We start from the raw sequence: 22,831 nt of genomic DNA on the forward strand, positions 1-22,831 counted from the left end.
GCCAAGCACTTCTTTATGGCATTGCCGGTTGGGCCATATGAGCCAAAATGGGATGAAACTCTTATGCCGTTTGGGTTATGTACCGCATTTGAGTTTCTCTGATTTTGAATTTTGTGAGCACTGTCTCTATGGGAAGCAGACTAAATCAGTCCATAAAAGAGAATGACTAAGCAAGAGTGGAAAGAAGATATTTTGAAACCAGCTCTGCTAGAAAGTGGTGGGAATGAATGTTTGAAATGTTTTGGAAGAGAGAGAATCGGGGGTGAGTTTTGGACTGATCATGGCCATGGCATCAATGGCAACATGTAGCTCGCTATGGCTTGCAAGAGAAGAAGACTTGTAAGAAGTTGAGTTTTACCAAAAGATCGTGAGGTGCTAGCTAGGTCATGTATGTGTGGAGCAAAAGGAGGTCCTCTCTATGACCTAGTTCAGCTCATTATAGGTGAGCAAAATGGATGGGATAGGGTTATACTAATATAGTGGCACACTATTAATATAAGATCCCAAGCCTGTGAACCATTTGCATGTCTAAGATACCAACTCCTCTTATTTCCATCTGCATCAACTGCCATAGATGAGGTCAGGTCCAATCAAGTTAGCCTACACCGTCCTGATTTAGTAGTGCCGAAGTCCTTGACTCTGTGTAGGTATGTGACCACCTAGAAGGATGCATCAAGCCATATTGGGGCAGTACCACATACTTTGCTAGCAGGATATGGTGTGGGACTGATGGCTTGCTATGGATCATCTATGGAAGAAGTAGAACTTGCAGTCTCTCGACATGGGGCCAAGCTGCCTCAAATAGATCTACCCCCCTAAAGGGACTGCCATACTTCCTAGTTGGGCGAACAAGATAGTTGAATAGGAGAGACATGTTCCACGGATCATGAAAATGGGACTGAAAGTGCTGATGCTCGAGTCTGGAAAGTGAGCATACCTCTACTCAATCGGGCCTGCAGAGCTAGTTTCATCATGAAGATCTGACCTGAAGAGAGAGAGAGAGAGAGAGAGAGAGATGATATGATATGATTGTATTAAAGTCCTTTTGAGACCCTCAGGATCTATGGGACTGGTGACCACTATTAAATTTAAATAGTGGTCCATTACAACCATTGAAATAAAAGTCTCCCAAATCTTCCTACATTGTGAGTATTTGCTGGGCTATTTTCTGGAGAATTTTGCTCCAAACTTGTGGGCTGCCTGTTCCAATAGATTCTTCAGATTACAACTATTGTTGCCATGGTTCTCCCTTATGTGTGTGTATGCTAGATTAAAAGTAGATGTTTCATTTAAATGCATGGCTACAAGTGTGTGTGCGCGCCTATGCCTACACACATGCATACCTACATGTACGTGCGTGCGTGCATGCGTGCGTGCGTGCGTGCGTACGTGTGTGTGTGTGTGTGTGTGTGTGTGTGTGTGTGTGTGAGAGAGAGAGAGAGGGGGGGGGGAGCTCAATACCTGATTAGGATGCTAAAATGCATTCTATCCACGGAGACCTCTTGAGTCGTCAGCCATCTAGAGGCACGTGTTACCAACCATGGTGTGCTATTTATATAGACTAAGATAGGCTGGCCAAGAAGTTGTTGCTTGCCAATATGAGTCTTGTAAGATTGTCATACTCAATGGAAGTCAATGACAACATGAAAGAGGTGCATCTGTGTATAGCCGTTGAATGGTAAACTTTGCTAAAATAATATACAGAAAACCAAGGGCTTACTAAATGTGTGTGTGTGTGTGTGAGAGAGAGAGAGAGAGAGGATACCTTTGGAAGTGTAGGAGATAAAGTACAACACAATATGTGAATGCTAGAAGGGAGAATGTAGATAAATCTCTCAAGAGAACTAAAGAGAAAAGCAGAAAGTACAACCAACAATTGTATTGAGCTGCAGTACAAGGTACGTCGGTATGTTTGAAGTGTTCCATAATTAGTTTGTATAGTGGAGACAAATGCATCCAACAAGTCACCTAGAAGCATCTCTTAGGTTTGGTTCTCCCCATTCAGAATACAACTCCTTGTGAAATTTCATTCTCATAAAACTCAACTGGGTAAGCGAAGCGAGAGAGAGAGAGAGAGAGAGAGAGAGAGAGAGAGAGAGAGAGAGAGAGAGAGGGTAACTCCTCATAAACCTTTAAGGCAAAAACACAGTACCTAAGTGCAACTTCTTTGCGTACTGAGTAGCGGATCTTCTTATCAAAATTACGCTCTTTGCGCTTCTCTCGAAACCTTGTTAAAGATGCCAGCCTTTGGGGCATGTTCATTCGTTGCGGGAGATCTGATAATGCCTGCATAAAGAAAATGGAAACATCAAGCAGCTTGCTAAAGCATACAATGTGAAAGTACAATATGACGTTCATCAAAATAGAGAGACCTTTTGTTGATGATGGCCTTGCATTGAGACTCCTGGCATGCCAAGTGGGACCTCTCGACCTCCTAACAGCAGCAGTACAGCTTGTACCTACATCAGGCTCAATCTTTAAAGAACTTTTCACAGGAATCATAGTCTTAGCATCTCAAGCCATAAAACTCACGATCCAAAGACCATACAAAGCAGGGTAACTACTGCCTTTAAAGACTGTCATTGTCATCGAAAGAGAACCTTGAAAGCCAGGCTTCTAAGCACCTTGAAAGCCAGGCTTCTAAGCACGGTCTATAAAAGATTATGTGACACACAAGTGCTTGTGCAGGACAACAAAATATTCAACGGCAAAATACTCAATCTACAATATCATTGCGGGTACAACAAAATATAAAAATAGGGACATTTGATTAACAGAAGTCAACCCACAACATTTACAATAGTTAAAACCAACCGTGCTTAATGTAGACCACCATATATCAACATCTATGTGTATTCAAATTAATTGAAAATCAGCAAGCTGAGAAGTAACAAATGTCTTAGGGCTTCACATAGATCGACTGCCACAAATCATATCACTTCTCTCGCAAACCCTTTAGTCAAAAAGTACCTAAACGCAGCTATTGCCTCTCAGGTCAGCTAGGTTGCTATAAATTATGTCACGTCCCTTCAGCCTGTTGCAAAAGGCATTTCATGTAAAACATCAAAAGACAGTAGATGACTAGAATGTAATGTAAAATGTACAAGAGCTGGCCAGAATGTACAAGACCTCACCAATAAAGACAATGCAGAATTTATTGTTCATTAATCCTACAGAGGAAAAATAGAACATGCAGTTAGCAAAGCATTGCATCACCTACAATGACACCCTTATTTAAGTCATCAGGACAATAGATGCATGTAAAAGCTAACCTAGAGGAGCAACATCAGCGCACACAGAAAATAAAAATAGCAAAGAGATCTTCCCATAAAGCAAAGGGACGATTTCGTCTCACCTAGCAAGTAGCCACAAAAAAGCTGCAATTCAGTTTGGGAGAATATAGGACATCTTGGTTCGACTTAGTACTAACAAAGGAATGACAAAACTTATAACCATTTATAAGTAATGGAAAGGGGCAATCAGTGTCACATTTGATGCAAAGAGAACTCCAAAGACACATGAAAAGAAAAGTAGCAAAGATGTAATGTAGTAGGCAAAGCAATAGATAGGATCTTATCAATACTCAGTATAAACTACCATTGGAGATGGTATTATCAGCACCTATTTGGTAAAAGTGAGGAGTTAGAACAGATGTGATTTCAACAGCGGACATATGGAAAAAACAGGAAGGGGAGATGTGTTACGTCCTCGCCTGGACATAACTACGCTAGTGTTACGGAGGTCAGGTTAACCTATAGTCATGTGTCCTAACCCTTTGGACAGTTAGGACATGTGGTACCCTTAGAACACTAAGGGAAGTCTTAGGCTTGAGACACCTAAGACACCCTACATTTATATTTATATAAGTGAGAGCCATTGCTCACTTGGGGTATTCTTGGGAGTGGGACTTCCTGAGAATACCCAGCTAGGTTGAGAGCCCGTCTAGGTTGAGCGCAAATGGGACTACGTGGTATGGGACACGTAGCCTTACCTCAGATGGACTTCGTTGCCTCACCTCTAGCTCAAGGGTGATCTTGAGGGATATACGGTTCGGTGGTGGCACACTAGCCAATACCAACATGTGCCCCTTTGTTTGTATTCTGATGGTGATCTATGCTAGCAGGTTAGAATTGACATAAAGGAGATCTTGGATCCCTAGCTTAGAGGTTGTTTCATTTGGTATCCGAGCGTGATTCTAGAGCTTCGAAGGTTATGTTTGCCCATCGCAATTTGTTTGTGTGTGATTCCGTGTTAGAGGATGGATTGAGCATTCGCTTGGAATTCTAGCCAGTGAAAGAGAAAATGAGCCATCTAGTAAATTTCGTTTTTGTATGAGCTGTCGTTTTTGCTTTTCCTGACTCTGTTTACAAGTTAGAAGACTTTGCAAGCCCAAATGAGGGTCTAGAGAAGATCAAGGAGTGAAATTTGCAGCAAGGAGTGTTTGCTGAGAAATCTATTTGATTGAAGGCAGGAGAATCTGTTTGAAACAGTTCGCTGCAAGTTTTGGGCTGGTCTTTTGTTGCTCCAATCATGTCACACAGCAACCTAGAACAGGCGCACTGCTGTTCCAAGGCTGGCGATTCAAAGGCAGGCTGTTTCGCCTGACTTGGGAGGCTTGGTGCAGCCTGGGCACACCCATAAGCAAGGCAATCTCTCACTAAAGTGACAGCAGGAGATGTTGACCCTCTGAGTTCATGAGTGCCTTGAGAGCTGGGTGTGCCGCTGGAACGATTGGAGGAAACCGTCGTGTGATGCTCCATCGCTGAAGACCACCACAGGTATTGTCGAAGAAGCCCCCTTTTGGCATGAACCGCCTTAGCACGATCACTCAAAACCTGGCATAGTTGCTCCCATGCCACAAGTGCTAGGTACACTACTCTGGTCTCGTACTTGTACCATAGGTCATCTGGTATGACACTCAACTCATACTGCCATCGATGTAAGGTGTGCTTCCCAACATAGGAGCTTGTATCTCAGAGCTATACAACCCCCTCTCAGGTCCAAACTGGTACTGTCTCTAGATCGATGGACCTCAGTGCTCCAAAAACAATGGGCATATAAAAGTTCACAAGGATCAATGAACCGTGTCCTCTGACCCATCTGGACCTCCAGCAGCTCGTCAGACAATAGCTACAACAGAACACAAGGAAACCCCTGCTAGATCTGCCAGGTCATGACGTCCAAACAAAATACATACTATAAAGATACTGCCATTACACCTGTCTGGCAGGTACCACTGCCACAAACAAGTAAGCAATCCTCTGTGTGGATCCAAAAAGCCTGCTGGCAACGCATCCTATTAGAAGGCTGGAATAAACGTCATAGCAATAGTAGAACCGTCTTGGTCCCCTCATTGTTCCTTTGAGGACAATGCCGCCACCAGTAATCATCTTTCTGGCCACATCGGTTACATGTACATGACACCTTGAGTGCTTCCCGTTCCTCAACTGTCAACTTCTTCCATCTTTTCTGCTCAGCTGCCAAAGCCTCACGCTGACTTTCATAGGTACAATCTACAAATCTCTCCTCCGGTCAAGCACCATCAAGACCAGTTCCTCCCAAGTTAACATATTAATCCTTCCACTGGTTGTCAAGGATGAATAGAAGAGACTCTATGGAGGAACGTCACTGTCAGAAAGATGGCATCAACCTGGAGAGGGGTCATGGTGAACTCTGCCTGTATATTCTGATGGGGGGCTGTTACTCCGAATCATCCTGGATCCCATAGTCACACGTTTCCTCTCAAATCCCCTCCACTCTGTCGCTGAAATATCACTCCCCCAGAAAGGTGTTGCATACATGGCAGTCAGTCTCACCAGCATGTCAAAAAGACAACCCTTCGTCGGAGGGTCCTGGAAGTGTTGGGGTAAAGGCGTTGTTGGGGTAAAGGCACATTGCCAACCCTTCATTAAAGATAGGACACCTATGACTGTCTTAAGACAGTCATAGGGTAAAACCTAATCCTAATAAAACTAAAGAGTTTGTGGTGTGGCTCATCACTTCACACCCGCACATTGGAGTCTTCTCTCTCTCTCACTCTCTCCCTCTTGCTCTTCTTCCCCCTTCAGGCCCTTCAACTAGTATCAGAGCCACCTTTCCCTTCTACCCTTGACCCTTGACCAGCCACCTTACCCCTCGACCTCTACCTAGCCAGCGCCGTACGGACGTACGTCGTCCGTACAGCCGTACGGACGAACTTTGAGCGACGACTCGCATCGCGGGCGCGGGCTACGAGTGTGGGCACGTGTCGGATCTGGGCGCAGGGCGACAACGCGTCGAGCAGCCAGGGCGGCGCATAGCGCAGGTCAGGGCGGCGCAGCAGCGCGCCACTTTGCAGGGGAGCAGCGCATCGGCGCATCGCGCAGGAGCAGCCGCAGGCTCCCTTCGCGCGCCGTACATCTGTACGGCCGTACATGAGCAGCCGCAGGCTCCCTTCGCACGCCGTACATCCCGTACGCTTGGCCGTACGTCTGTACATCCGTACGGACGGCCCTGTGCCGTACAGTACAGACTACTGTACTGTACGCTGGCAGGCCCTTCAGCAGGGAGCTGCTTCCGATTTTTTGCAGCAGGGAGGTTTTTTTTTTTGGGATCTGTGTCAGAGGAAACTTCTCTCCTTGGATCTGGCTTTTGCACAGGTACAGCAAGTACGAAAGTACAACAGGTACTTTTTTTTTTTGTTTGGGGAAAGAGCACTCTGCTCTTCATTCCTCTTGATTCAGGATCATCTTTCAGTTCACAGAACTGTGTTTTCTTGAAAGTACAGCAAGTACCTTCATTTACCTCGTGCTTGAGGAAAAGAGAACCACAGTGTGTGGTTGATTGCACAGTTATTTTGTTCTGGGAAGGTAATGCCTTGATTTTGCAAGAGGACATATGCTTTTACTGGGTTTGAATCTCAGTTTATAGGTGAGCAGATCATAGGGCTTTTGCCTGGCAGTTGATGCTTTGTATGCCTTGAGGCAGTGTGGTGCCAGAGAGCACACATTTGTCTTGATTTCCGCAGTGTCGAGGTGACATTTTTCTTGCAGGTCACATTTCTTGTGCAACACTCAGAGAACCTCAGTTGAGCCACGCTTGGCCAGGGCGCATCGAGTTTACTCGGTCCCTAACTGTCCATCGTTGACAGTGCTCAAAAGGTTCCTCATTGAGTGTTTGTACGTTGGGATCTGTGTATGTCATTTTTACACAGGACAGTATATGCATTACACTGTTGGTTGATTTTGTCAGAGAGATTTTCATATTGCATGCTACCTCAGTGTTGAGGTGTTCTTCACTTGGTTCAGGTGTCAGATCAAGGGGCTTTTGCCCAGATTTTGTTTGATAGCACTTGGGTCACCGACAGAGATCTTCAGATGCATTTTATCCCCTTGGCAGAAGGGTGATTGCTTGGGATTTATCCCATTTTCTATTGCAGGTTTTGTAACAGGCTGAAGTGTCATTTTTTTTTGGGAGTTTACCAAGTGGTTTATGCATATTAACTCAGTGCAATACCTCATCTGAGGTGGGAGAAGTGATCAGTACAGTCAGTACAGCAGTGTTTACAGCAGTGTTTGTGCCTTGTCAGCTGATTATGCACTGTTAAGCACTTGTTGAACAACTGCAGCAGTCTGAAATTACTGTTTTTATGCCTCTTTGAGCACGGTACAGTGTGTCAGAAGGTACAGTCTTTGCAGGGACATTTACTGTTTTGCTGCAGATTTTCCTGACAGTAAAAAAAAAAAACAGCACTATTGTGAGTGCTCCTGGCTCTTAATAGAGCAGGTTTTTTTTTTTCTGAGAAATCAGAATTTTTTATTCAGTCTTTTTTACTTCCAGTGAGTCAGATACTTTCCTTATCTGATATGGCATCAGGGGGAAGTGATTCTTCAATTCTGAACATAAAGAAACTGGAAGGAGCACACAATTATGCATTATGGGCAGAACAGTGCTTGAATGTACTTCTATTAAAGAAGATTTCTAAGCCCATAAGGGTGAAGGGTGTCAAGCCATCTGACATGGCAGCTGATGACTGGGACGAGCTTGATTTGTCCGCAAGGGCAGCTATCATGCTCACTATTTCTGACACTCTTGTGTTCAATGTTCAGGCTGAAAAGACCTCTTATGGTCTATGGCAAAGGCTAGAAGAATTGTATGCCCAAAAGAGCTCAGCCAGTAAGGTTTATTGGTTGAAGAAGCTGGTTGATCTTCGCATGAAGGAAGGTACAGCTATGACCTCACACTTGAGTGAGTTCAATGCCATCTTTACACAGCTGATTGCACAGGGATTGAATCTTGATGAGGAGTTCAAGGCTACTTTCTTGCTGTGTACCCTCCCTGAGAGTTGGGACACTTTCAAGACCACCCTGTCAAATTCGAATGTCACTCTTATTTATGCTGATGTAGAGAGCTCTCTCCTTATGGAGGAGATGAGCAGGAAGAATAATGCGAGCAGCAAGTCTTCAAATGCCTTGCAGGTACAGGAAAGAGGCAGAACTCAGCAGAAGGGGAGATCTGCTAGTAAGTCCAAATCCCGAAGTCAGTCCCGTGGTAAAAAGGATATTGAATGCTTTTATTGTGGCAAGAAGGGACATGTGAAGTCTAAGTGCTTCAAGTTCATACGGGATCAGAAAGCCAAGAAGGCTGAAACAAAGGATGCAGGAAATGCAAGCAAAGGCAAAGGCAAGGCCAAGGCAGATGACTTGGATGCAGTGAATGTTGCAGCAGAGGACAGTGACAGTGACATACATGATGTTTTATGCTCTTCTGCTGTAATAGCACATGCCTTGGTTATTGATGGTCATGACATGCACACCTGGCTCTTGGATTCACGTGCTTCTTTTCATGTTACTCCTCATAGGGAGTGGTTTACTTCCTACACAGGTACTCATGGAGTTGTTCATCTTGGGAACAACTATGCATGTCAGATTACAGGGATTGGCAGTATACAGATAGTATTTCCTGATGGACGCATATTCATGCTTGATGGTGTCCGCCATGTGCCGCAAATCAAGAAAAATCTGATTAGCACTGGCTTATTGGATGACAGTGGTTACCACACCACATTTGGGGATTCCAAATGGGTGATTACTGAGGGCCAGGCTGTAGTGGCTGAGGGTTTTAAGAGTGATACCTTGTACCCTCTTTATGTTTCCAGTGTGGGTAATCATGTTGTTGCCATAACCGAGCTGCCAAAGGTTTCATTGTGGCATAGCCGGTTGGGACACATGTCTGTTAAAGGAATGCAAGAACTGTCACGTTTGGGTTATCTGCCGTCTCTTTCTTTTTCAGATTTGCCTACTTGTGATCATTGTATATTTGGCAAGCATTCTGTGACTCCTCATAAGAGGAGAACTCCCCAGAATAGAGCACCACTTGATCTAGTGCACACTGATTTGTGTGAGATGCCACAGTTATCACTAGGGGGTGCAAAATATTTTATTACTTTCATTGATGATGCCACACGCAAAGTGTGGGTCTATTTCTTGAAGCATAAGGGCGATGCCTTAGATGCTTTCAAGAAGTTTGTCGCTCAGGTTAAGAATCGGACAGGTCGCAGGCTGAAATGCCTCAGATCCGATAATGGGGGTGAGTATGTGTCACATGCTTTTGTGCAGTTTTGCCAAGCTAAGGGCATCAAACAGGAACTCACAGCTCCTCATAATGCATCTCAAAATGGTGCAAGTGAGCGGATGAATCGAACTATTCAGGAGAAGGTTCGATGTATGTTGTCTTATGCTGCATTACCCCATGGCTTTTGGGCAGAAGCCGTGCAAACAGCAGTTCACATTATTAACAGGTCGCCAAACAAGGCTTTGGAGTTGAAAGTGCCAGAGGAAGTGTGGTCTGGCAAGCCACCTTCATATAAGCACTTACGTGTATTTGGCTGCGAGTGCTTTGCTCATGTACGCAAAGAACTGCGCACCAAACTGGATCCAAAGTCTATCAGATGCATCTTTATGGGTTATGGTGACGAAGGTGAAATGGGGTACAGGTTATGGGATCCCGTTAAACGGAAGATTATACGCAGCAATGATGTCATCTTTAAAGAGGATAGTGTACACAAGGAACCCGCGCAACCTGTGGAATACAGGAGGGTTATTTATGATGATGTTGGACAGCAAAGAATGCCCATTTATATGCAGCAGCAGGCTGCTGCAGATAACCCTGCTCAAGAGGGTATACAGGCTGAAAATCAGCCAGATAATTTTGCCAATGATGCACCACTAGATATGCCAGCAGATGGGGCTGTAGAACAGCCAGATATAGTGGTACAGCCACCCGTCATGCATGAAGAACAGGCTGGACAGCAGCCTAATCCGGAACATTTTGTTAGGAGGAGCACCCGTGTACAACGGCCTCCTGCCAGGTTTGTTCCAGGAGCCAATAATGTGGCTGATTTTATCATGCTGACAGATTGTGGTGAGCCTTCTAGCTTCAAGGAAGCTATGGGAAGAACAGAGAAAAAGAAGTGGGAGAAAGCCATGCAGTCAGAAATGGACTCCCTACTTCAAAATGATACATGGGACTTGGTGCAGTTACCTGCAGGCAGAAAGGTTTTGCCATGCAAGTGGGTTTACAAAGTCAAAGTGGATTCAAATGCTTTACCGAGGTATAAGGCCAGATTGGTTGCCAAGGGATTTAAGCAGGAGAAGGGCATTGACTTTGATGAGATTTTTTCCCCTATAGTCAAGATGACTACTTTGAGAGCAGTGTTAGCTCTTGTTGCTCATGACGACATGGATTTGTGTCAGATGGATGTGAAGACAGCTTTTCTTCACGGAGATCTCCATGATGAGATCTATATGAGTCAGCCAGAGGGATATGTTGTTAAAGGGAAAGAGCAGCTTGTGTCTAAGCTCAAGAGGAGCTTGTATGGACTCAAGCAGGCGCCAAGAGAATGGTACAAGAAGTTTGATGCCTTCATGCAGTCCCAAAGGTATCATAGGTGTGAGACCGATCATTGCTTGTACACCAAACGGGCAAAGGATGGCAGTTTGATGCTACTCATCCTATATGTGGATGACATGCTTATTGCCAGTAAATCTCAGCATGAGATTAGTGCTTTGAAGAAACAACTGCATAAGTCTTTTGACATGAAAGACTTGGGTGATGCAAATCATATTCTTGGCATGAGGATTACTCGTGACAGGTCCAAGGGACTTTTGTTTCTGTCACAGAAAGAGTACATTGACAAAGTACTGCAACGCTTTAAAATGGAAGGGGGGAAGTCTATTAGTACCCCGTTACCTCCACATTTAAAACTCAGTAGTAAGGACAGCCCCAGATCAGATGATGATAAGGCTGAAATGGCCAAGGTTCCGTATGCATCTGCAGTTGGATCTTTGATGTATGCCATGGTTGCCACTCGTCCGGATATTGCTTTTGCGGTGGGAGTCATCAGCAGGTATATGGCAAATCCAGGCAAGAGGCACTGGGAAGCAGTGAAAGGTGTCTTGAGGTATCTAAAGGGTACCAAAGACTTGTGCATATGCTATGGTAGGCAGGATGCATTGGTGCATGGTTTTACAGATTCAGACTATGCAGGGAATGCAGATAACCGGAAGTCTACTACCGGTTATATTTTCACATTTGCAGGAGGTGCTATATCATGGGTGTCTCGGTTGCAGAAATGCGTTGCACTGTCAACTACTGAAGCTGAATATGTTGCAGCCACTGAGGCTTGCAAGGAAGCAATATGGCTTACTCGGCTGGTGGGAGATTTGGGCATTATAGGAGATATGCCAGTTTTGCATTGTGATAGTCAAAGTGCTATCATGTTGGCAAAGAATCCGGTCTTTCATCAGAAGACCAAGCACATAGAAGTGAAATATCATTTCATCAGGGAGGTACTGGAAGACAAGCAACTTGAGCTTGTGAAAGTGCATACTGATGATAATCCTGCAGATTTGCTCACTAAGAGCTTGCCTACAGAGCGGTTTGCACATTGCCGCCACATCATGGGATTAGGATGAGACCATTCTTATTATATGGTCTTGTATACAGTAACTGTATATTGCTGTAATTTTTATTCTTTTCTCCCCTTTAGGCACATTGGCCTTTAGGTGGGAGGTTGTTGGGGTAAAGGCGTTGTTGGGGTAAAGGCACATTGCCAACCCTTCATTAAAGATAGGACACCTATGACTGTCTTAAGACAGTCATAGGGTAAAACCTAATCCTAATAAAACTAAAGAGTTTGTGGTGTGGCTCATCACTTCACACCCGCACATTGGAGTCTTCTCTCTCTCTCACTCTCTCCCTCTTGCTCTTCTTCCCCCTTCAGGCCCTTCAGGAAGTGTGCCTGGAAGCATCACCTCTCTAAGCACCCCATCCTCGTGTGAGTCGTGCCGTACTTGCATGGATCATCGTGAACCCTGATCCAATGAAAACCATCCCCAAATATGTGTAAGATTGCACTATTTCCACAGGCTTGTCACAGTATGTGAAGCTATGGCGACCCTTCGTCAGAGGGTCCTCGAAGTGCGCTTGGAAGCATCACCTCTCTAAGCACCCCATCCTCGTGTGAGTCGTGCCGTACCTGCATGGATCATCGTGAAACCTGGTCCGATGAAAACCATCCCCAAATATGTGTAAGATTGCACTATTTCCACAGGCTTGTCACTGTATGTGAAGCTATGGCAACGGGACACTGCTCGCAAGGTATTGAAGATCATAACCTTGGTTTTTCCAAGGTTAACTGTCAAGTCTCTCTCTCTGCAAAACATCAGCAGAGCCTCTAGATGTTTCTGCAGTCCCTCTGCTACGGATGATATGAGGACTATGTCATCGGCGTACAGCAATATCTGCACCATCAGGTCAGCTAGAAGCGAACCCTCCCCACCTAGGCGATCGACAAAAGAAGTGATCTCATCGATATAGAGCCCGAAAAGAGTCCGTGATAGGGGGCAGCCTTGTTTTACTCCGATAGTAGTCCGATAGGCCTCCTTGGGCACGTAACCTCCCTCTAACAGACTCATACAAACTCATGACCCCCCAAATCATGATCTCTCGGAGTTGCAACTCTTGTAACCTCCTGATCACGCAAGAGCGTGGGACAGTATCAAATGCCTTAGACTTTATGATGCCTCGACTTCGCCTCTTCAATAATAGCCCTCAAGGTGAAAATGTGGTCTAGGGTGGAGCGTTGTCTCCGAAAACCTGCCTACCCAAGTGCTCGCTGCCGTGACCCTCTGTGTGGCTGTTGATCTCCCTCTCTCGTACCGACCCATATGCGCACTTTGGCCAATCATAAGAGTGTGATAGTTCCTAGTGTCCATGGGATCACTTGCCTTGTGTATCGGTACTATGGTAGTGATGCTGCACGTAGGTGGGAAGCCATGGCATACGGCATGGTTGAACAGTTGTGCTAGGATCGGGGTCAAGAGCTCTTGCCCATGCACCAAATGTTCAGTGCGTAGTCCCTCATGGTCTGGTGATCTCCCGTTATGGGCAGCTCGTACATTCTGCACAGTAAATAAATGACATGTAGTGGGTCTGGGCATAGAGGATATATCAGGTGGTGCCTAACCTGGGACATCATATAGAGAGCATGCATGTGTACGCCAAACTGCTAGATTTGTGATGGTTATGGGCGACTTCCCCTCCGACAAGAGCCCCCATCCTCTAGTAGGGTCTCCTCCGTGAAAGGAGTTGATCACCTCATCCATTCTGTGCATGAGGAAAGCCCGCTTCTTAAGCCATGTCACTCGGCGTGAGATCCGTTGTGCCTTTGGTGAAGTCAAGTGTCCCAGTGCTCGCTCATGTGTAAGGTGGGCTCTCATCTCTCTGCACTCATCGTCGAGCCAAGGGCTTTGAAGCATCTTCCCATCTGGAACACGTGCAGATCGTGTCGTGGGAAAGGATCTGGTGGCAACATCCTGTATCACTGAGATAAGGGTGTCTAGGTCCATCCCTCTCCAAGTAGTACTAGAAGCTCAGGAGCCAGGTGGCTCACGTACACCGAGCCAAGAGCACGGTCAAAATAGATCTAAATGTGAGTGGGTGGTGGCCCTTCTCATGGCTAGTATGGCGTTTAATATACAGAAGGTAAGGTATGAGTGGTCGGCTCCGAGTGGAGGAGGAGGCACAATAAAATCATGTATCCATGGGGCAAAGCTAGTGGACTGATCAGGTAGTCCACCTACTACTCCCCCCTCCATGTGGGAAACAAGTGAACCCGCCAGATGATGGCCATCTTCGGAGACCGCTTTATATGATAAAGTCATGTATAGCCTCCAACTCAAGTAGATGCCTCCTATATGTTGTCACTGGTGCATCTGCATCTGCATCTGCTAACTGCCTCACGATCCCCAGCTCTCCTGCATCCATCTCCAGTACTATGAGGGAATCCTCATCGAAATCTAACAGGCCGACTTGTATGTTCCAAGTACGTGCATTGAAGTCACCAAGGAGGAGAGTGTCCCTGTGTCTGGAGAACTTTGTGATGTCATCATGGATAGTCTCATATGGGTTGTGCCCGTCAATGATGACGTCTCACGCATAAGATGATGTGTCTGGGGGAAAGTAACACACTGCAATGAAGATCGGCCGTGCATCTAGTAACTGAACATGAATCCACATGTGCCGTGCATGCTCCTCCTTTCGTATCATAGAGAGAAGGGGCCTCGGATATGACCTGAAGAGAACAACCACACTTCCAAATCCTCACACCCCACTATCCTCATCAATTTCCTCATACTCCCATGTGTATCCTCACTGTGGGTAGCCCTATCTGTGGGCTCTCATGTGTCTCAGTGTAGAAAATCATATCTCTATTACTGTAGTCTCCAAGACCCCCCTGGATCGGACCAGAGGGTGCCATTACAATTCCACACTGCCATCCTCAATTTGTCCCATTGTTCAGACACCATCATGTGCTGTCCCCTTCTCCTGCGTCTCATACTTCTTTTTCTGCCCTCTCTCGAATCATCACCTTGCCATCTTTGTAAACTGCCCATTTTCCCTCGTCTTGCAGCCATCACCCGCACCTTTCCTTCCCTTCTATGCTCCTGCTGTAGGAGTGTGAGATCTTCATCCAAAAAGACCTTGGTCCCCCTCTATGTTGCCCGTGTACTCATGAGGGTGGATCTATCCGTGGCTGTTCGTGCTTTAGTCTCATCAGTGCATCTGCTTTACCCACTCTCTAGGCTGATTCACAAGGTTGACTCCCATCTTGTCAAAAAGGGTTTTGGCATCTGACATGGGGCTATCACCTACTGTTAGGCCTCTGACCAGCACATTCAGAGAATTGCTGCCCCGTCGTTTTTCTTATTCAAGTGTTTCAGAGATGAGCTTCCTTTTCTTTGGTGTTGTGTCTTTCTTTAGTACATCTTTCCATGCAAGCATATCTGCCTTCCCCTTCGTGATTTGCTGTATGAACTCAGCATGTTTCCCTTGTACCGTTGTTTGCAAAGCTGCCATTTCCTTTTTTAGCTGTTCATTCTCTGATTTCAGCACATCAACGATCTTGCATCCTTCCTCTGACGTCCCCTTTGAATCTTTGAGCTGTTGCATTTGTTCTTTAATGGTGTTCAGCTCCTCATTTAAAGGTGGCTGAAACTCCCCTTCCTCCCAATGTGCACTTGCCTTCAATTTGTCATTCTCATCTTTAAGGGCAGCAACATGGGCTTCCAATGTCTCAATCTGAGAGGCCAAATGACTGGTTTTTTCACCTACAACACGAGTCATGTCCTACAGCATTTTACCTTTTTCACATGTCCATTTGGTTTGCATCTCCTCTTGCCATTTCTTCATTTCATCTTGCATTTGGGCTTGGAGGTTTGAGAACTTGTCTTCTCTAGTCTTTCTCAGCTTCTTGCGGAGGCATTCAATTTCAGTGTCTTGCATCTTACATACTACCTTGAGTGTTGATATGCAAGCCTTGACATTCGGGTCTTCTATCTCCTCCGCCTTCATCCAAATGAGGCTATACTTCCGGTCCTTCTCACCCCTTGTTTTCTGGTCTGGTGAGCTCTCTCTTGTCCCCATATTGGCAGCCTGGGGGGTTGAGGAGGTGCCGGGGCTAGTAACAGGTTACAGCCCCCCCCCCCCCCCGGGTCGTTTCTGTTCTTCCAGGTCTATGCGGGGGTCTACTTGTGCACGGCCTGTGTGCTGAGGGCGGGATTGGCAAGTAGAGCAAGTAGGTGAGGCAGGCGGAAGGCTAGGGGGCTAGGCGGGGCTAGGCGGGGCTAGGCGAGGAGCTGGGTGGAAGGGCTAGGAGAGCAAGCAGGTGGGCTCGCGGGCTAGGCAACAGCAATGCGGGCAGAACAGCGAGCTAGCATGGTGGGGAGCAGGGAGCAGCATGGCGGGGGGGCGAGCGGGGAGCAGCAAGGCAGGGAGGCCTCACGGGGCAAGCAAGGCGCAGCATGGTGGAGCTAGCGTGGAGGGGAGCAGTATAGAAAGAGCATGGCGGGGGGGGGTAGCGTGGCGGTGACGGAGCAGGGAGCAGCATTGAGAGAGAGAGAGAGAGAGACAAGGGGGGGGGGGGGAGGGTTGGTTGAGAGAGGGCAATCTCAGGGAAAACCCCCGTGTGGTCAGGAAAACCCTGCTCTATCAATAGGCAAGTGTGCTCCACAATGAGACACCAAACAATGAGGGAAGGGCCCCTATATATAGCCTAGCTCCCCCTCCCTAGTCGGCTGTAGCAAGAGAGCCGACCCCCTGCTCTAGGGGCCGACCAGCCAACAGGATCAGCCGACCCACCTCCAAGGGCTACTACACAGCCCGCTGCTCCCCTCCTCTATCCAGCCCGACTAGGGCCTCTATAGGCCGACCTACTCAGCTCTACAAAAGGGGCTACAAGGCAGCCCTAGAGGCGCCTCTATCCCTACCCAATGAAGCCGACCAGGCTGCCACTGCCAGCAGCCCAACACGAGACTGCCATGCAGCCTATAGGGGCTGCCTCCTGCCCTATGCCCCCTGACCAGTAGGCCTAGGTGGCCAACTATCAGGTCGGCCCACCTCAGTCTAGGAAGGGCAGATCTCTGGATCCAAGGGCAGCCACACATGCCAACAACATTGCCCAACAACATGTGCCTAAGCAGCAGCTGACAAGTCGCAACCGCCCAGCCTAGATGGACCCACGGTGGGTAGATGTTCCCTACCAAACTCTACCCTCACAAGAGGTGGGCACACCCACAACACAGGCCCTCACTCAACCTAACCTAGCCTCTCACTAGGCGGGCACACCCACAAGCAAGGCCCTCTCTCACTAAAGAGACACGAGATGTTGACTTCCAAGAGAGAGTATTTCAATGGATTTTGTAAGTAGGTTTACCACGAACATCTCATGGGCATGATGCAATTTGGGTACTTGTTGCCCAACCCACCAAATTGGCTAGATTCACACATACGAGGGTTATTATAGCCACCCAAGCTTGCTCTATACGGCTTAGCGGCTCAAATAGTCAGTGACAGAGATGCTATGTTCTGGTGGGCTGTATTCAATAAGTTGGATACTGATCTTAGTATGAGTTCAGTTGATCATGCAGAATCGGATGGACAGATTGAGCGGGTTACTTTTACTTTGTAAGGCATGCTGTGAGCTTATGTCTCCCTAAGGCAGAAAATTAAGAAGACTTCCTTCCTTTGCTAGAATTGGCTTACAATAGTGCTAAGCATTCAGCAACTCGAAACACTCTATTCATGTTGATGTATGGAAATCAACCTAGAGCCCCTTTGGGTGGTTGACTTACAGGATGTCAAGGTGAGCTCTACTGATTGGTTGCAATAGCAACATGATATGTTGCAGTTTGCAAGGGAAAGCATAAGAAGCACTCAAGATAAAGTGTAGTTTTATGCTAATCAGAAGCGAACACCTCGAGTTTTGTCAAAAGGTCAGCAGATTACTTGAGAATCTTAGATGATACACACTGGCCCTGTGTATAAGGTATCTCATTGCCATTGTGGCCCATTTTTTATTTTATGCTTAAAAAGATCAATGACACGGCTGACAAGTTGTAATTACCTGACAAAGTTCGGGTACATCCAATCTTTCATGTCAGCAGACTGGAACAGGCTTTGGGTGCTGGAGATAATCTCGTCTCTGAGATGATCTCATAAGATTGGAGATCTATCCATGTACCCCATGAACCGGAATGCCTTCTAGATTATAGGGGACAATAGCTTAGGAACAGGACTGTTCCAGAGCTCAAGGTTAGGTGGAAAGATCATTTAGATGAGGATATCACTTGGGAAAGTGTTGATTCTCTGATGCCAATTCCCAAAATTTATATCTCAGGGAGAATGTTACGTCCACACATGGACATAACTAGGCTAGTGTTATGGAGGTCAGGTTAAGGACCCCAATCAAATTTCTGGGCTCTTACCCCTCTAAATCATAAATGGGCTCTAATAAGATGTTGCAGAAATATCCGAACATGTACATCTAGTTCAAGTCCTAGCTTTTGGTACCATGTTAGAACACGCAGCAAAAAATGAATCATCCAAGATCCTACTCTAGGTGTGCACACATGCATGTATATATAAACCATGCTTAGATTTGGAATAGATTAAAGACAGCAAGATATGGTAAATTAGTGTAGTCGCAAACTACACTACATGGACAGCGAGGTGCTGCCCACTAGTGCTTGGATCTGAGGCCACACGACCCATTTGTAAAAGTACCACCCCAAAAGCAAAATCATTGGTGTATATTTCAACCACGAATGGTTCATTGGGATTCACTACCTTAAAGACAGAAGCTACCACTATAGCTACTTTAACTTTTCAAAACTCTTCTCATCCCATATGAAGGTATTTCCCTTTTCCTTGAGCTAATCTGTCATCGTCCCACCAAATCGTGGTCCACTGTCCTTACCAAAAGGACTTTGTCCTGCTACCTCTGTGGCACTTCTAGATCCCTAAGTGTGCTCCTCGTAGAGCTTCTGTAGACTTTAGTCACCGTGCCTTGATCCCTGCTTCTTGCTGCCCATGGAAGACAGCCAAGGGTGCAGCCCCTTCCTGAGCTATGTCTGAGCTCTTCAGCCCCACTGGATCCCCTGGATGGTGGCCCAGATATATGCTGCTCTGCTGCTTCAATCTACTAATGGATTGGTACCTCAGTGGATGGGGAATGAGCCCTGAAGGCTCCCCTTTTATAGGGGCTGGTAGCCGCCCAGAATAGACCGACCCAGCAGGTAAAATAGCCAACCCATCCCTGGTCTCGCCTAGACACTGCTCCAATCTGCCATTATTCAGTGTGGACCTGTCCAGACCCTAGACAGCCTGTCAAGGCAGTATATTCCATGCTCCAGGCCTCCGTCCTATGCTGTACTGCTGTCTGCAGCAGCCTCGTGGCTCTTGTGAACTTAAGTGCACTTCAACAGGAGATTCCTATGTTTTTTTAGATTTGCCATAGGATTAGAAGTTGGTATATAAACGTCAACGACCAGAATATATTGGATTACACATTGTACAAATGCCTCACATTCACTCAAACATTTCTGATTTGGCAAAACATGGTGTCACATGCACCCCTGCACTTGGGTGCAAAGTGACACACTGGCTACATCGACAAGTGCGTAATAGTTCCCTATTAGGAGATTTTGTCGTATGCTGTGATCCCTTTGTGAGCCCTTGTCCAGGGACAGTCAGGCACAAGCTACGTAAGTCAGTCTCTCAGCCTTAGGTCAAGTCAGAAGATCAGTCCTTGTTCACTAGTACCCACTGGAGAACCGTAGGGTAGTGATTCCGTCTTAGGTTTAGGGATAGGTTTAGGTCCAGCCTAGGATAGGAGCCCTTCTGGGCCCCCTCAGGGCTGGAACAAGTGAAGAGGATGGCAGGGGAAGGGCTGCCTTTATAGGCTACCCTGCACCCCTCCCTAGGCCGCCATTTATGGGGCCTAGGGTTGCCTTTATGGGGCCTAGGGCTGGCATTTATGGGGCCTAGGGCTGCCATTTATGGGGCCAGCCAACCAGCCTTAAAAGCCCTATAAATAGGGGGCCTCCAGGCCCCCTTTCCTCATCAGTTCTCCCAGCACTTCAGCCTCCTACAGCTCCTCCTCAGCCCCCTCTAAACAGCCTAACACTCACCCCCAGTGGCCCTCTGACCAGCCTCAGCCTTTAGCATCAGTTCAGACCTCTGGGGAGGTGTTCACACAGCGCATCAGACGGAGAGTTAGGACAGCGGACGGAGTAAGGTTTGGGTCTGTTTCAGCAGCTCTTTTCAGTTATCTTTTATAGCTTTACACAGCTCACTCTCAGCTCCATATTTCAATCATCTCTCAGCTCTCTTATAGGATCTATCACTCCTAGCTTTCACTCTCTCACTCACGCAGCAACCCTGCATTCCGATGGACAGCACAAGCCTCTTCCTTGCCTTGCAGAAGCATCCTACATCGTCAGTGTGGACAGCATCAAGGTCTCGGTGTTGGTTGGCGTTGCCTCTTAGGTCTTTGGGTTTGCTATACGTGTGCATAGTGAGCTCTTCAGAAGCATGTTCCGTGCTCTCTCGAAGAGTGTTCTTTGTATTTCTCAGTTCTCCAAGTATAAAGCAAATTCTCCCCTGATTGGGAGAGGGGGCCCTCAATGGGTACAAGGACCCAATCGGTTGTCGACTCTACTCTCTCTCTACCCTCATCTCCTTTCTCTCTCTATGGTAAACAACGCTAATTCCTCGCTAAAGGTTTAAAGAAGGTCTTGCTGTGAATTATACGATCAGAGTACCGTTACATGTTACATTGGTATCAAAGCTTCGATCTGTATCCAGCTTGACTACTGCGAGTGTATGGTTGTGTTGAGATCCGGAAAGGACACACAATCAAGCACCATGGAAGGGTCAGGAAAAGATTTCAACCTCGAAGACTTTGAAGAGGAGAAAGACTACCAACAACATACGCTTCCGCCAAGTGCTCAAGAAGTGATGGCGAACCTTCTAGAGCAGAATCGGGTCCTCCTGCAGCAACTCGAAGAACATTCATCCCAGCTGGAGAAAGCAGAAGACAGCTCGACCAGACAAAACAACTTCAGGAGGAAAAAGAAGCAGAAAAGCCGCTTGAAGAAAGAGGAACCACAGATTTCGAAAAACTACTCTTGTTGATGCGTGAGGAACGCAAAAATGAGGAGGCACTGCAACTCGCAAAGCTCGCTCACGCAGAGAGGCAACAAAAACTAGACCAAATGGCGATGCTTCTCCAACACAAACAAATGTTAGCCACTATGCAAGCAAGTTTGAGCGGAGCAGCCGTCACCACCACAACTTCATCATCAACAAAGGTAACACCACTCACTCGGTCCACTCCTAATTTTGTTAAGTATGATGGTAAGTGTGACCATTCTACAATTTTGCAATTTGTCATCAAAGCATAGTTGACCAAGTGTTCCTGCACCCTTCTTTGCTCCTCTAATCTCTTGGACCGGCGGTGTTCGGATGGTTCCTCCTCAATGGCTGGAGGTTCTCTGCCGTCCAAAAGCTACTTTACCCACTTCGGGAATGGCCGTTGCCGTTGTGGTTCTGCAGGCTCTTCTTCATCTTCTTTGTCTTGAATCCTCCGTTGGGGAAGTTCGGTCTACTATTGGTGGCGGTACTGGATGGAAATCGTGGTCCTAGTTGTCTGGGAAGGGAGTATCCTCCTCCAATTGATGCGGCTGTTTTAAGAAGACCACATCGCGACTTACAATTACCTTCTTGGTAACAGGGTTATAGAGACGTAACCCTTCGCCTCTTCACTGTAGCCCAAGAAAATACACTTCCGGCTCTTCGGTTCCTATTTGGTCCTGGTAGCATCAGGGACATGCACAGAACAGTCACAACCCAAAACTCTGAAATGTGCAGATGAAGGTTTCTTACCAGAAAAGGCTTGCAGTGGAGTCATCCCGTTCACAGCCTTCGTATAGCTACGATTCAGGATGTAAACTGCAGTGTTCCATGCTTCAGCCCAAAAAGTCTTTGGCAAATCTTTCCCTTTCATCATACTCCGGTCCATTTCGTAGATGACGCGCATCTTGCGTTCTGCTACTCCATTTTACTGTGATGTATGTGGCGGGGGTTTCTGCCTCTGGATTCCGTGACTTTTGCAAGTAACTTTCGAATTCAGTTGATGTAAACTCTCCACCTCTGTCTCATCTCAACTTCTTCACCTTCCTTCCCGTTTCTTTCTCATCCATTACATGCCATTCCTTGAACCTACTAAAAGCCTCGTCTTTAGTCTTCAGGAAGTATATCCATATCCTTCTACTGTAGTCGTCAATCAACGTCATGAAGTAGTAGGAACCACCCAAAGCTTCCGTTTCCATCTTTCTGCAGAGGTCCGTGTGAACGAGCTCTAGAGGAGCCTTTGCCCTGCTGGCCTCTTTAGGAAAGGGATGCCGATGTTGCTTGCCCATCATGCAATCTTCACATACATCGGGCAGATCTGAAATTTCTGGTAGGTCTGCAATCATTCCACTTTTATGCATCTCCTTCAAAGAACTAAGGTTTAAATGACCAACCTCTCATGCCACAGCTTAGTGTTCTTCACATCCGCTCGAGCACTGAAAACTGAGAGTTCGTAAATGTTGTTACGCTGTGTACCTTTACCAACGACCTTTCCTTGAAGATCCAAAATCTGTGCACCATTCTTATCGAATTGAACTTCAAGGTCCCGATCTGTGATCGCAGAAATGGACAATAAGTTCCTCTTGATATCTAGCACATAAAGAACATCAGACAACTGTTTTACAACTCCATCTGGCTTGAGAGCAATCGTACCTTTTTCTTTTGCTCATTTTGCATCATTGCCGACTGCTACCAGGATGTCATTCCCTACCGGCTGTAGAGAGGTATACCAATCCTTCCGACTAGTCATGTGGCATGATGCACCACTGTCAATGATCCACGGTTCATCCACAGGTACATGGACTGCCTCCGTGCAAAT

General features: G+C 46.6%; 1 protein-coding gene across 3 annotated transcripts in view; it reads right to left on the reverse strand.

Moving 5' to 3' along the window:
• The window catches only part of LOC147891278 (GATA transcription factor 28-like), a 48,357-nt gene that overhangs the window by 10,374 nt on the left and 15,152 nt on the right, over positions 1–22,831 (reverse strand). For all 3 annotated transcript variants that reach the window (XM_087389806.1, XM_087389804.1, XM_087389805.1), the window contains 2 exons: positions 2,373–2,459; positions 2,153–2,286 (listed from right to left, as the gene is read on the reverse strand). In XM_087389806.1, coding sequence (XP_087245932.1) covers positions 2,153–2,286; positions 2,373–2,459 — 221 coding nt within the window. The remainder of the gene's footprint in view (positions 1–2,152; positions 2,287–2,372; positions 2,460–22,831) is intronic.

This window comes from Dipteris shenzhenensis, chromosome 18, assembly GCF_047967505.1.
Source record: "Dipteris shenzhenensis isolate YYH24624 ecotype China chromosome 18, Dip_SZ_1.0, whole genome shotgun sequence".
Taxonomy (NCBI): domain Eukaryota; kingdom Viridiplantae; phylum Streptophyta; class Polypodiopsida; order Gleicheniales; family Dipteridaceae; genus Dipteris; species Dipteris shenzhenensis.